The sequence below is a fragment of the Scyliorhinus torazame genome, chromosome 6 (genome assembly GCF_047496885.1).
Source record: "Scyliorhinus torazame isolate Kashiwa2021f chromosome 6, sScyTor2.1, whole genome shotgun sequence".
Classification (NCBI taxonomy): Eukaryota; Metazoa; Chordata; class Chondrichthyes; order Carcharhiniformes; family Scyliorhinidae; genus Scyliorhinus; species Scyliorhinus torazame.
This window is the reverse complement of record NC_092712.1, coordinates 55,188,262-55,202,801: the sequence shown is the minus strand read 5'-3', so window position 1 is coordinate 55,202,801 and position 14,540 is coordinate 55,188,262. Positions and strand designations below refer to the sequence as shown.

Sequence of the window (14,540 nt, the reverse complement as noted above, 5' to 3'; positions counted from 1 at the left end):
TCCAGGCAAATGCAAGGTGATGCATTTTGGAAGATCTAATTCAAGAGCGGACTATACAGTCAATGGAAGAGTCCTTGGGAAAATTGATGTACAGAGAGATCTGGGAGTTCAGGTCCATTGTACCCTGAAGGTGGCAACGCAGGTCGATAGAGTGGTTAAGAAGGCATACAGCATGCTTGCCTTCATCGGACGGGGTATTGAGTACAAGAGTCGGCAGGTCATGTTACAATTGTAAAGGACTTTGGTTAGGCCACATTTGGAATACTGCGTGCAGTTCTGGTCGGCACATTACCAGAAGGATGTGGATGCTTTAGAGAGGGTGCAAAGGAGGTTCACCAGGATGTTGCCTGGTATGGAGGGTGCTCGCTATGAAGAAAGGTTGAGCAGGTTAGGATTGTTGTCGTTGGAAAGACGGAGGTTGAGGGGGACCTGATTGGGGCCTACAAAATTGAGAGGGATGGACAAGGTGGATAGCAATAAGCTTTTTCCAAGAGTGGGGGTGTCAATTACAAGGGGTCACGATTTCAAGGTGAGAGGGGGAAAGTTTAAGGGAGATGTGCGTGGAAAGTTTTTTTACACAGAGGGTGGTGGGTGCCCGGAACGCTTTGCCAGTGGAGGTGGTAGAGGCGGGCACGACAGCATCATTTAAGATGCATCTAGACAGATATATGAACGGGCGGGGAACAGAGGAAAGTAGATCCTTGGAAAATAGAAGACTGGTTTAGATAAAGGATCTGGATCGGCGTAGGCTGGGAGGGCCGAAGGGCCTGTTCCTGTGCTGTAATATTCTTTGTTCTTTGTTCTTTATACCTGTAAAAGCGTTTACAGCCAGTTTTTCTGTTTGCCGCAAGCTTACACCAGTAATCTATTTTCCCCTTCTCAGTCAATCTCTTTGTCATCATTTGCTGAATTCTAAACTCCTCCCAAACTTCCGGTCTGTTGTTTTCACTGGCCAAACTGCATGCCTGTTCCTTGGATCTCATACTATCTCTAATTCCCTTTGTAAGCCATGGTTTAGCCACCTTACCCATTTTACTTTTGCGCCAGACAGGAATAAACAATTATTGTATTTTACCCATGCGCTCTTTGAATGTCATCCCTTTAGGTAACGTTTCCCAATCCATCATAGCCAACTCTTGCCCGATACCATCGTAGTTTCCTTTTTAAGGTCAGAACCCTAATCTCAGAATTACGTATGTCACTCTCCACTTTGATGAAAAATTCTATCATTATTAGCGACGTTGTAGCATTGTGGTTAGCATCGTTGTTTCACCGCTCCAGCGTCCCAGGTTCGATTAGTCTGCATATAGAACATAGAACATTACAGCGCAGTACAGGCCCTTCGGCCCTCGATGTTGTGCCGACCTGTGAAACCACTCTAAAGTCCATCTACACTATTTCCTCATCATCCATATGTCTATCCAATGACCATTTGAATGCCCTTAGTGTTGGCGAGTCCACTACTGTTGCAGGCAGGGCATTCCACACCCTTACTACTCTCTGAGTAAAGAACCTACCTCTGACGTCTATCCTATATCTATCTCCCCTCAATTTAAAGCTATGTCCCCTCGTGCTGGACATCACCATCTGAGGAAAAAGGCTCTCACTGTCCACCCTATCCAATCCTCTGATCATCTTGTATGCCTCAATTAAGTCACCTCTTAACCTTCTTCTCTCTAACGAAAACAGCCTCAAGTCCCTCAGCCTTTCCTCATAAGATCGTCCCTCCATACCAGGCAACATTCTGGTAAATCTCCTCTGCACCCTTTCCAATGCTTCCACATCCTTCCTATAATGCGGCGACCAGAATTGCACTCAATGCTCCTAATGCGGCCGCACCAGAGTTTTGTACAGCTGCAACATGACCTCATGGCTCCGAAACACACTCCCTCTCCCAATAAAAGCTAACACACCATACGCCTTAGCAACCCTCTCAACCTGGGTGGCAACTTTCAGGGATCTATGTACATGGACACCAAGATCTCTCTGCTCATCCACACTACCAAGAATCTTACCATTAGCCCAGTACTCTGTCTTCCTGTTATTCCTTCCAAAATGAATCACCTCACACTTTTCTGCATTAAACTCCATTTGCCACCTCTCAGCTCAGCGCTGCAGCTTATCTATGTCCCTCTGTAACTTGTAACATCCTTCCGCACTGTCCACAACTCCACCGACTTTAGTGCCATCTGCAAATGTACTCAGCCATCCTTCTACGCCCTCCTCCAGGTCATTTATAAAAATGACAAACAGCAGTGGCCCCAAAATGGATCCTTGTGGTACACCACGAGTAACTGGACTCCAGTCTGAACATTTCCCATCAACCACCACCCTTTGTCTTCTTCCAGCTAGCCAATTTCTGATCCAAACTGCTAAATGTGTGGTCTTAGGTAGGGTATTCTTTCCAAAGGCCGGTGTAGAGTCGATGGGCCGATTGGCTGCCTCCAGCACTGTAGATTATATGATTCTGTATTATGGTCTCTCACCCCAAGGTGTCTCTCACAACTAGATTGCCAATAACTCTGTTGTCATTAAACAATACCCAGTCCAGAATGGCCTGTTCTCCAGTTGGTTCCTCAGCATATCGGCCCAGAAAACCACCCCATATACTCTCCAGGAAGTACTCACCTCTGAGACATCCTGACCCAAGCACCAGGGAGGCAGCATACCATTCTGTAGTCTCATTTCTTTATTCCCTTTAGAATTAAATCCCCCAACAACTCATACATTCCCACACCTCTTATTTGTACAGCAGAGCCAACCATAGTGCAACTAATTTGGCTGTTGCTGCTTTCCCCTGAGAGGCCATTCACATCAACAGTATCCAAAGTGGTATATCTGTTTTTCAGGGGAATAACCTGCACGGCCTGCCTCATCCTTTTGTTCTGCTTGCTGGTCACCCATTGCCTTCATCCCTGTGCAGTCTGAGCCTGCGGTGTGACCACCTCTCTGTACTTGCTCTCCACGACACCCTCTCTATATCCTGAGATCACTACCTTTTGAGGCCCTACTTCTCAACACAACAGTTTGGGAGTCTATGTACAGCACCCACTAATGTTTTCTGCCCCATAGCTTTTCCCAGCTCCACCCATATACCCACACAGATTCCATATCGTCGGCGCTAATATCTTTCCTAACGATGGCGAAAATGTCCTCTTTAACCAGCAATGCAACTTCACTGCCTTTTCCTTTTTGTCTGTCCTTCCTAAATACTGAATACCCCTCAATGTTCACTTCCCATCCCTGGTCCTATGTGTCTGTAATCCGAACTATATCATACCCATTTACATTTATTTGTGCTACTGTATTGCAAATGCTTTGTACATTAAAGCACACCGCTTTAAGGCTTGTCTTTTTAACATTACTTGTTTAATTCCCACTATTTTTCACTATCGCCCTGTTTGATTTTGGCCCTTAATTTCTCTGCCTATCACTTTTCTTATTGCTCTTTCTGTCTCTTGTTCTTGCTCTTGTCCTTGATTCCCCCTCCTCTGACTCCTTGCATAGATTTCCATCCTCTTGTCTTTTTGTTCAAACCCTCCCCAACTACTCTAGCAAATACTCTCCTGAGGAACAGTCTCGGTCCTGCCCAAGTGTCACCTATCCAGTTTGAACTGGTCCCACCTCCCCCAGACCAGTCCCAATATCCCAGGTATTTGAACCTGACCTGCACACCATCTCCTCAGCCATGGATCCATCCAATTATATCCTGCTATTTCTACTCTGACTGGCACATAGCAATAGTTGACATCATAGATTTCATAGAATTTACAGTGCAGAAGGAGGCCATTCGGCCCATCGAGTCTGCACCGGCTCTTGGAAAGAGCACCCTACCCAAGGTCCACACTTCCACCCTATCCCCATAACCCAGTAACCCCACCTTACACTAAGGGCAATTTTGGACACTATGGGCAATTTAGCATGGCCAATCCACCTAACCCGCACATCTTTGGACTGTGGGAGGAAACCGGAGCACCCGGAGGAAACCCACGCACACACTGGGAGGATGTGCAGACTCCGCACAGACAGTGACCCAAGCCGGAATCGAACCTGGGACCCTGGAGCTGTGAAGCATTTGTGCTATCCACAAGGCTACCGTGTTGCCCACACTGTGATCCTGAGATCACTACCTTTGAGATCCTACTTCTCAACCTACTTCCTAACTCCCTATATTCTGCTCTCATCCCTTTTTTCCCCCATTTCATTTGTACCGATGTGTACCACGACTACTGGCTGCTCTCCCTCCAGAATGTCCTGTCAATGCTCTGAGACATCCAAGACCCAGGGAGGCAGCATACCATCCTGAAGTCTCATTTGCGGCCACAGAAACGCCTACCTACTCCCTTTACAATTAAATCCCCCTGCAACTAATGCATTCCTACACTTCTTATTTGTGTAGCAGAACCAACTGTGGTGCAACAAATTTGGCTGTTGCTGCTTTCCCCTGAGGCCATTCTCCTCAACAGTATCTAAAGTGGTATATATGCTTTGCAGGGGAGTAACCAGAGGAGATTCCTGTACGGCCTGCCTCATCCTTCTGCTCTGCTTGCTGGTCACCCATTCCTCTCATCCCTGTGTAGTCTGAGCCTGCGGTGTGACCACCTCTCTGTACTTGCTCTCCACGACACCCTCCGACCTTGCGGATGCTCTACAGTGTCCTCAGCTGCCGCTCCAGTTCCAAAACCCAAGCTTCCAGGAGTTGCAGCAGAAGACACTTCCTGCATACAAGCTGGACCCGCTTCCCAGGAGGAGCACACCTCCGCTTTGAGCTCCCCTGCCATGACTTGCACCTTCAAATTAAACCTATGGAAGAAGCTTAATATCAGATAATATCAATTACTCCAGGGCTCCTCTTTCCTAGTCCTAGTTACCGCAGAATATTGCCCTTACCACAAAAAGACCTTCCAAGTATAAGCGATAAATAGTAGTAGTAAATACTTACTGACCTTACCCACTATTTACCAATCAGCTCTCTCCCCTTGTAGCCTCTACTGCTACAGCAGGGAAGACCTCTTTGTTTAATTCCCACTGTGCTTCAAATTCCTGATACCTGTTGCTCGTTTTCGATCCCAACAGCGTCGCCAATTCTGTTGCTAATATCAATGATAATGTTGGTGAACCACAAGCCCTCCCTTATATCGATCAAATGACCACACAACCAGTTAGTTAGTTCAAAAGATGGTTTATTTACATACACAAAAGTTACCTCGACATGCAAACACAATATCTACTACGAGTTAAACTACACCTATCAGCTACAATAGCCTATAGTTAAATTCAGGGTGACTGGCACTGTGCAAATGGATAAGGCCTTTATCTGGATTTCACTTGGCTGGTTTGCTGGGCTCATACATCAGGTAGTGATCGTTGGTCTTGAACTTAGCTGGCTGTTCCTGCTACAGTTGGGTTGGCACAGGCCGGATCCAAAAGAGACAGAACACATGGCTGTGTCCTCCTTGATCTCTCTGGGATTTTGCGCTCTTTGGGGCGGTCCTTAACCTTGGACCCAATAGTTTGACAGGGCTCTGATCGCTGTCTTCGAATTTGGCCAATAAAGGGGCGGTCTCTTGGTAGCTGGGCGGGTCCTTAGCGGTCATTGATCTTGGCAGTTGGACTTTCTGAGTAAAGGGAGTGGTGCCGATCAGTCTGTGGCTGTACCGGTTTCTTGATTGGAGTTCGTCCTGGGAAAATGGGCCATTGAAATGTAAACGAGCGGGGGTTTCGATCCGGTCTGGTTCCCTGTGTTTCAAATACACATGGGCTCTGTATCTGTCAGAGTCCTGGGTTGGCCATAATTCCCATGGTCCTTTGCAGGTGGCCATCTTAGATGGCTACATACCCACACTCACTCTGACTGTGGCTCACTCAGGATATGTGTTCTTCCACTGCTCGTGTGCAAAGCTCACTGATCGTGTACATGCGTGTAGAACCTTGCATCACTATGAGTATAATATACTGCTAGAAGCGTAAATCTAGATTTCTCTCTTCCTGTTCCATCCTGTAGGTCTTAGCACATGACAATGTAATAAAACTCATTGTCTTGAAACATCAAAATTGAGTATCATATTAAATTGTTAAAAAATTATTCTTGAATAATTGAAGATGCAATGTTATGAATTGAAAAAATATTTTTAAAGTTCTAAATTTAAATCTAGTTTTGTTACCACTTTTGTTTGTATGTGCTTCTTATTCTGAAGAAGGCAATAAATTAACGGTGTAGCGCAGCAGATGTAATTGGTTTAAAAACACATCACTGGATAAGCACGTCACCGTTTTTCATTTTGGACTGTTGCATATTCCCTTATTTATGTGATATTTTTGGTCATGTCTACTTTAGGACTCTGGAATCTTGTATCCCTGTTCTCCAACCTTTCCCTGTTTGTGCTGATGCCTTTTGCCTATTTTTTCTTGGAATCTGAAGGATTTGCTGGATCAAAGAAGGTATGTCTCTGTTTTGAATAATTATTTTTAATTGTCAAAGTAATTTTGTAAGACAAATTAATGGAATAAAGTTTCATCTATATTGAATGTAAATTAGTTGAAACTGGTGGCAACTCAATAAACCAAAAACGGCACCTGACATGAGTTTGTCATACTCCAGTTATGGTTGAGAAGGCTTTTGTTTTTGCTGTGGACCAATGAGGGCCGACTCCTTTGGACATGCCTCCCATTTGACTTTTACGTCAACAAAAGCTGCGATAATATTTAATCACAAGAAACTGTTTCTAAAGGACACACCTGGACTCTCTTTTTCCAGGAAGCAGTCACACTCTCTTGATTAAGAGTAGAAGTTTACATTTGGTCAGGGTCAGGAGGCTGTGACTGCCATTCAGGCAGGTGTAGGGTCCAGCATGGAGTGATGGTGTAGCCTCTGCCTTTGACTTCTACCAACAGATAAGTGATGCTAAGTAATTCTGTGAATGCGAATAAGGACTGCAAACAGACAATGACACCATGGATGCTATTTAAGTGAGGGTTGTTGGGAGGGGAGGAAAAGGGAATGTGGTAATGATGGGGCACAATATAGTCAAGGGGATGGATCGTGTCCTCTGCAGCTGCAACTGGGAGTTCGAAAGGTTGTGTTGTTTGCTAGTGCTAGGGTTAAGAATTTGATTTGATTTATTGTCACGTGTACCTCGGTACACGTGATACTAAAATCGGTGGCAGTGAAGAGGAAATAAAGATTTTACAGATGGATATAGTCAGGCTAGGAGATGGGGCCAAAATTTGGCCGATGGAGTTTAATGTTGATAAGTGCGAGGTTATCCATTTTGGTCAAGATTATTATCTAATGCAAAGCAGATTCAAGATGTGCCTGGGCGGAGGGGTGTCTTAGTATAATCTTCCGGAAATACGAGGGGACAGAGCATTAAGGAAGAATTTGAGAAATCCTTATTAGTTAGGAAATTGTATTGGGGAAATTGATGGGATTAAAACCCCAAAAGTCCACAGGGCCTGATGCTCTGCACCCCAGGGCACTTAAAGAAGTGCCCAAGAAATAGTGGACGCGTTGGTAATTATTTTCCAGCATTCTATGGACTCTGGAAGAGTTTCAATGGATTGGAGAGTAGCTAATGTAACCCCACTTTTTAATAAAGGAGGGAGAGAGAAAATGGGATATTATAGACCGGTTAGCCTAACATCGCTGGTGGGGGAAAATGCTGGACTCTGTTATTAAGTATGAAATAACCGAGCATTCGGAAAGTGGAGACCGGATCGGTCCAAGTCAGCATGGATTCACTAAAGGGAAATCATGCTTGACAAATCTTCTTGAATTTTGTGAGGATGTGGCCAGTAGAGTGGACAAGGATGAACCAGTGGATATTGTGTATCTATACTTTCAAAAGGCGTTTGACAAGGTCCCACACGAGATTAGTAACCAAAATTAAAGCTCATGGTATCAAGGGTAATGTATTGACGTGGATAGAGAACTGGTTGACAGACAGGAAGCAGAGTGGGAATAAACGGGTCCTTTTCAGAGCGACAGGCAGTGACTTAGTGCGGTACCGCAGGGCTCAGTGCTGGGACCCCGGCTGTTCACAATATACATTAATGATTTGGATAAAGGAATTGCATGCAATATCTCCAAATTTGCAGACGACAGTAAGCTGGGTGGCAGTGTGTGCTGTGAGGAGGATGCAAAGAGGCTGCAGGATGACTTGGACAGGCTGGCTGAATGGGCAAACACTTGGCAAATGCAATATAATGTGGGATTACCCATTTTGGTGGCAAAAACAGGAAGACACAGTTCAGGAAAAGGGGAAGTGCAATGAGACCTGGATGTCATGGTGGAACAGTCGCTGAAGGTTGGCATGCAGGTACACCAGGCGGTGAGGAAAGCTAATGGCATGCTGGCCTTCATTACGAGAGGATTTGAGTATAGGAGTAGGGATGTCTTGCTGCAGTTATAAAAGGCCTTGAATAGTAGTGCAGGCTTGAAGGGCTGAATGGCCTACTCCACCCTATTTTCTATGTTTCATGAATCGCAGAAACTTGGTATGCAGGTACAGCATGTAATTAAAAAGGCAAATGGAACATTACTGTTTATTGCAAAAGGGCTGGAGTATAAAAGTAGAGAAGTGTATTTGCAATTGTATATGGTGTTCGTGAGACAACATGTGGGGTATTGTGTCTAGTTTTCATCTCCTTATTTGAGGAAGGATATGGTGGGTGGGGGATGGAACAGCAAGGCAGGAATCCAGGGAAAAATCACTGGCTTTCGGAGCACTGCTCCTTCCTCAGCTCCTTCCTCACATTCACCCGAGGAGGGAGCAGTGCTCCGAAAGCTAGTGGTTCACCTGAGGAAGGAGCACTGCTCCGAAAGCTAGTGATTTGAAACAAACCTGTTGGACTTCAACCTGGTGTTGTAAAACTTCTTACTGTGTTCACCCCAGTCCAACGCTGGCATTTCCACATCATGGCTACCTATTGTATGGTGTACAGACGTAAAAATTCAAGAAAAATATTTCAAAAAGATAAAATGCTTAGTGCTACCTAGTTACTTTGGTACTCTTAAAAGAGAAAAAATGGATTTTAAAAAAAATAACATAATTTTGGACATGCGATGCTACAAGAGCTTATTATTGAAACTTGATCTGACTTATTTGACTTCCAGTATCAAAGAACAAAGAAAAGTACAACACAGGGACAGGCCCTTCGGCCCTCCAAGCCCGTGCCGACCATGCTGCCCGTCTAAACTAAAATCTTCTCCCCTTCCTGGGTCCGTATCCCTCTATTCCCATCCTATTCACGTATTTGTCAAGATGCCCCTTAAATGTCACAATCGTCTCTGCTTCCACCACCTCCTCCGGTAGCGAGTTCCAGGCACCCACTACCCTCTGCGTAAAAAACTTGCCTCGTACATCTCCTCTAAACCTTGCCCCTCGCACCTTAAACCTATGCTCGCCAGTAATTGACCCCTCTACCCTGGGAAAAAGCCTCTGACTATCCACTCTGTCTATGCCCCTCATAAGTTTGTATACCTCTATCAGGTCGCCCCTCAACCTTCTTCGTTCCAGTGAGAACAAACCAGGTTTATTCAACCTCTCCTCATAGCTAATGCCCTCCATACCAGGCAACATCCTGGTAAACCTCTTCTGTACCCTCTCTAAAACCTCCACATCCTCCTGGTAGTGTGGCGACCAGAATTGAACACTATGCTCCAAGTGTGGCCTAACTAAGGATCTTTGGTCAAACCGTTGTGAGCGACTTAGTTTAATAAAACAATTTTGTTTCATTCAAAATAAGATGAAAAAGTATTTTGCTGTGCTTTTTGGGATTGTAACCGTATAACATGGATCTGGCCAATTCAGACCTGCTTTCTTTTTCCCCCTGTTGCACAGTTGGAGCTATATTGCGATCATAATTATTGTTGTACAACTTAAAGTGCGGCTGACTTCCGGTTGCGGCGATGCACTGCTAAGCCGCACGTTTCGGCAGCTCCCATTCTAACGGACTTTTGGGCTCTTTTTGGGAGTCCCAACGGAAATCTTTTCGGACCAAACCCAGTGTGGGGTGACGAAGTAAGGACTCCCCCCTGGTGTGTATGGAAAAGATCGGTGGTAGTGGCCAGATTGCGAAGGATCCTTTGGAGCAGCGGCAGAGAAGAGAAGGAAGAAGCACGATGGCAACGGATGGAGCCCAGACGACATGGGGCCCGGACCAGCAGAAATTCCTTCAACGGTGTGTGGAGGAATTAAAGAAGGAGGTGCTGGCGCCGATGTTGTTGGCAATCGAAGGGCTAAAAGAAACTCAAAAGGTCCAGGCGAAAGAGTTCCGCGGGGTGAAGGCGAAGGTAACTGAGAACGAGGATGAGATTTTGGGCCTAGCGGTAAAAATGGAGACGCACGAGGCGCTACATAAGAGGTGTATCGAAAGGCTCGAAGCCCTGGAGAACAGCTTGAGGAGAAAGAACCTCCGGATTCTGGGTCTTCCCGAGGGAGTGGAGGGAGCTGACTTTGGGGCTTATGTGAGCACGATGCTCCATTCGCTAATGGGAGCTGAGGCCCCCTCGGGGCCCCCTGGAGGTGGAAGGGGCTCACCGGGTCCTTGCGAGGAGACCCAAGGCTGGAGAACCACCAAGGGCGATAGTGGTGAGATTTCACCGCTTCACCGACAGAGAGGCTGTTTTGAGCTGGGCCAAGAAGGTACGGAGTAGCAGGTGGGAGAATGCGGTGATACGAGTGTATCAGGACTAGAGCGCGGAGGTGGCGAGAAGGAGAGCGAGTTTTAATCGGGCCAATGCGGCGCTACACAAGAAGAAAGTAAAGTTTGGGATGCTGCAGCCGGCGCGATTGTGGGTCACGTACCAAGATAGACACTACTACTTTGAAACGTCGGACGAGGCATGGACCTTCATCTAAAAAGAGAAATTGGACCAGAACTGAGGGACTGATGCTGTGGGGAGACAACGATGTTGATGTACAGAAATGTAAATTGGGGAATGGTAGGTTCACAGTATCGGGACGATAGATGGTTTTTTTTCTCTCTCTTCTTGACGGGGGGGGGGGGGGGCACTGAGAAATGTGGGTGCTGGTGGAAAAAGGGACAGAGGTGGGGAATGGGGGAGCTGCGCCATCGGGGGCGGGGCTGATCCAGGAAAGTGGTTTTTTTTTCCCGTGCTAGGGAGATGATGGCGGGAAGATAGGCGCAAGGAGGATGAGAGTTCCACACACACACGGGGGGGGGGGGGGGGTGTCGTGTCAAGGAGAGAGCGGGGGAAGCCGGGGTCAGTTGGAGGTTGGAGTCAGCTGATGGGAGTAACCAAGCTAGATGGGGATCTAGCGGGGGAGGGGGGGGGGGGGGCTGGAGGGGGAGGGCTGGAGGGGGAGGGGGGGTCAACTGGGTTGCTGCTGCTGGGAGCGAGAGGGAGCTGGCAAGGGAAGAGGTGGTCGGGATGGGAGTGCGCCGCCTGTGGGACGGGTGGGTGCCCTGGACGTGGGACTGGCCTAGAGTAGGGGATGGCTAGTCAGGCGCGGGGGGGGGGGGGCAGCCCCCCCAATCCGGTTCGGCCATAGCCGTTACAGACCATGCCCCGCACTGGGTGGATCTGGAACTAGGAGAGGAGAGGAAACAGCGCCCACTCTGGAGACTGGATGTGGGACTATTGGCGGATGAGGGGGTCTGTGGAAGCGTGCGGGGATGTATTGAGAGGTACCTGGAGGCCAATGATGATGATGGTGAGGTCCAGGTGGGGGTAGTATGGGAAGCGTTGAAGGCGGTGTTTAGGGGAGAGCTGATCTCCATTAGGGCTTACAAGGAGAAAAAAGAGGGCAAAGAAAGGGAGAGATTAGTGGGGGAGATTATGAGTGTGGATAAAAGATATGCGGAGGCCCCGGACGGACTATATAGAGAGAGGCGAAGACTTCAGACGGAGTTTGACCTGCTGACCACAGGGAAGGCAGAGGCACAGGGGATGAGGTACGAATATGGGGAAAAGGCGAGCCGGCTGCTGGCCCATCAACTTCGTAAGAGGATAGCGGCGAGGGAAATAGGGGGAGTTAGGGATGAAACGGGAACTACGGTGCGGAGGGCAAGGAAGGTAAATGAGGTGTTTAAGACCTTTTATGAGAGGCTATATAGGTCCCAACCCCCGGAGGGAAAAGAGGGGATGCAACAGCTCTTGGACCATCTAAGGTTCCCGAGGGTGGAAGAGCAGGAGGTGGCAAGTCTGGGGGCGCCAATCGGGGTGGACGAGGTGACTAAAGGGCTGGGGAACATGCAGGCAGGGAAGGCCCCGGGACCAGACGGGTTCCCAGTGGAATTTTATAGGAAATATGTGGACTTGTTGGCCCCGCTGCTGGCGAGAACCTTTAACGAGGCCAGAGAAGGGGAGACTCTACCCCCGACAATGTCGGAGGCGACGATATCATTAATCCTGAAGCGAGATAAAGATCCGCTGCAATGCGGGTCATATAGGCCTATCTCGCTCCTGAATGTAGACGCCACGTTGCTGGCTAAAGTGCTAGCGACGAGGATCGAGGATTGTGTCCCAGGGGTGGTGCATGAAGACCAGACAGGGTTTGCAAAGGGGAGACAATTGAATGTCGACGTGCGACGGCTGTTGGGGGTGATACTGATGCCCCCAGCGGAGGGGGAGGCAGAGATAGTGGCAGCGATGGATGCAGAGAAGGCATTTGATAGGGTAGAGTGGGAGTATTTATGGGAGGTGTTGAGGCGGTTTGGGTTCGGGGAGGGGTTTGTCAGTTGGGTCAAACTCCTCTATGGGGCCCCAGTGGCAAGTGTAGTCACAAATCGGCAGAGATCGGAGTACTTTCGGTTACATAGGGGAACAAGGCAGGGGTGCCCCCTGTCCCCATTACTGTTCGTGCTGGCAATTGAACCACTGGCCATAGCGTTGAGAGACTCTAAGAAATGGAGGGGGGTGGTTAGAGGGGGAGAGGAACATCAAGTGTCACTCTACGCAGATGACCTACTGCTGTATGTGGCAGATCCTGTGGAGGGGATGACAGAGGTTATGCAGATATTGAGGGAGTTTGGAGATTTTTCGGGATATAGGCTTAATATGGGGAAGAGTGAGCTTTTCGTAGTACACCCCGGGGACCAGGGAAGAGGGATAGACGGCCTGCCGTTAAGGAGAGCGGAAAGGAGCTTCCGATATTTGGGGATTCAGGTAGCCAGGAGCTGGGGAACTTTACACAAACTCAATCTGACGCTGCTGGTGGAGCAGATGGAGGAGGATTTCAAGAGGTGGGATATGCTGCCGATCTCACTGGCGGGCAGAGTGCAGGCGGTCAAGTTGATGGTCCTCCCAAGGTTTCTTTTTGTGTTTCAATGTCTCCCCATTTTGATCACTCAGGCCTTTTTTAAGAAAATAGATAGGCGTGTTATGAGTTTTGTGTGGGCAGAGAAGACCCCGAGGTAAGGAGGGGGTTCCTGCAGCACAGTAGGGACAGAGGGGGACTGGCGTTGCCGAATCTGGACGATTATTACTGGGCCGCCAATGTGGCGATGGTTTGCAAGTGGATGAGTGAGGGAGAGGGGGCGGCGTGGAAGAGGCTAGAGATGGCGTCCTGTAAAGGAACGAGCCTAAAGGCGCTGGTGACGGCGCCGCTACCGCTCTCCCCGAAAAGGTATACCACGAACCCAGTGGTGGTGGGAACCTTAAGGATCTGGGGGCAATGGAGGCGACATAGGGGTGTGACGGGTGCCTCGGTGTGGTCCCCGATCAGGAACAACCATAGGTTTGTCCCAGGAAGGATGGACGGAGGGTTCCAGAGCTGGCATCGGGCAGGAATTAGGAGATTGAGAGATTTGTTTATTGACGGGAAGTTTGCGAGCCTGGGAGCGCTGGAGGAAAAGTATGAGTTGCCCCCGGGGAATATCTTTAGATACATGCAAGTGAGGGCGTTTACGAGGCAACAGGTGAGGGAATTTCCGCTGCTCCCGACACAGGGGATCCAGGATAGAGTGATTTCGGGGGTATGGGTCGGGGAGGGCAAAGTGTCCGCAATATATCAGGAGATGAGAGAGGAGGGGGAGGTGCTGGTAGAGGAGCTGAAGGGAAAATGGGAAGAAGAGCTGGGGGAGGAGATTGAGGAAGGTCTGTGTGCTGGTGCCCTAAGTAGGGTAAATTCCTCTTCCTCGTGTGCCAGGCTTAGCCTGATACAATTCAAGGTTCTACACCGAGCACACATGACGTGAGCAAGGCTGAGCAGGTTCTTCGGGGTGGAGGACAGGTGCGGGAGATGCTTGGGAAGCCCAGCGAACCACACACATATGTTTTGGTCGTGTCCGGCACTGGGTGAGTACTGGAGGGGAGTGGCAAGAGTGATTTCAAAGGTGGTGAAGGTCCGGGTCAAGCCTGGCTGGGGGTTAGCTATATTTGGGGTAGCGGAGGAGCCGGGAGTGCAGGAGGCGAAAGAGGCCGATATTCTGGCCTTTGCGTCCCTGGTAGCCCAGTGAAGGATCTTACGCATGTGGAAGGAAGCGAAGCCCCCCGGCGTGGAGGCCTGGATAAACGATATGGCAGGGTTCATAAAACTGGAACGGATGAAGTTTGCGGTGAGAGGATCGGTTCA

The 14,540-nt window shown here is 48.5% G+C and overlaps 1 protein-coding gene across 2 annotated transcripts in view; it reads left to right on the top strand.

The window, feature by feature from the left end:
• Positions 1–14,540, top strand: part of lmbr1 (limb development membrane protein 1) — a 316,729-nt gene that overhangs the window by 125,395 nt on the left and 176,794 nt on the right. For both annotated transcript variants that reach the window (XM_072508212.1, XM_072508213.1), the window contains one exon: positions 6,338–6,441. In XM_072508212.1, coding sequence (XP_072364313.1) covers positions 6,338–6,441 — 104 coding nt within the window. The remainder of the gene's footprint in view (positions 1–6,337; positions 6,442–14,540) is intronic.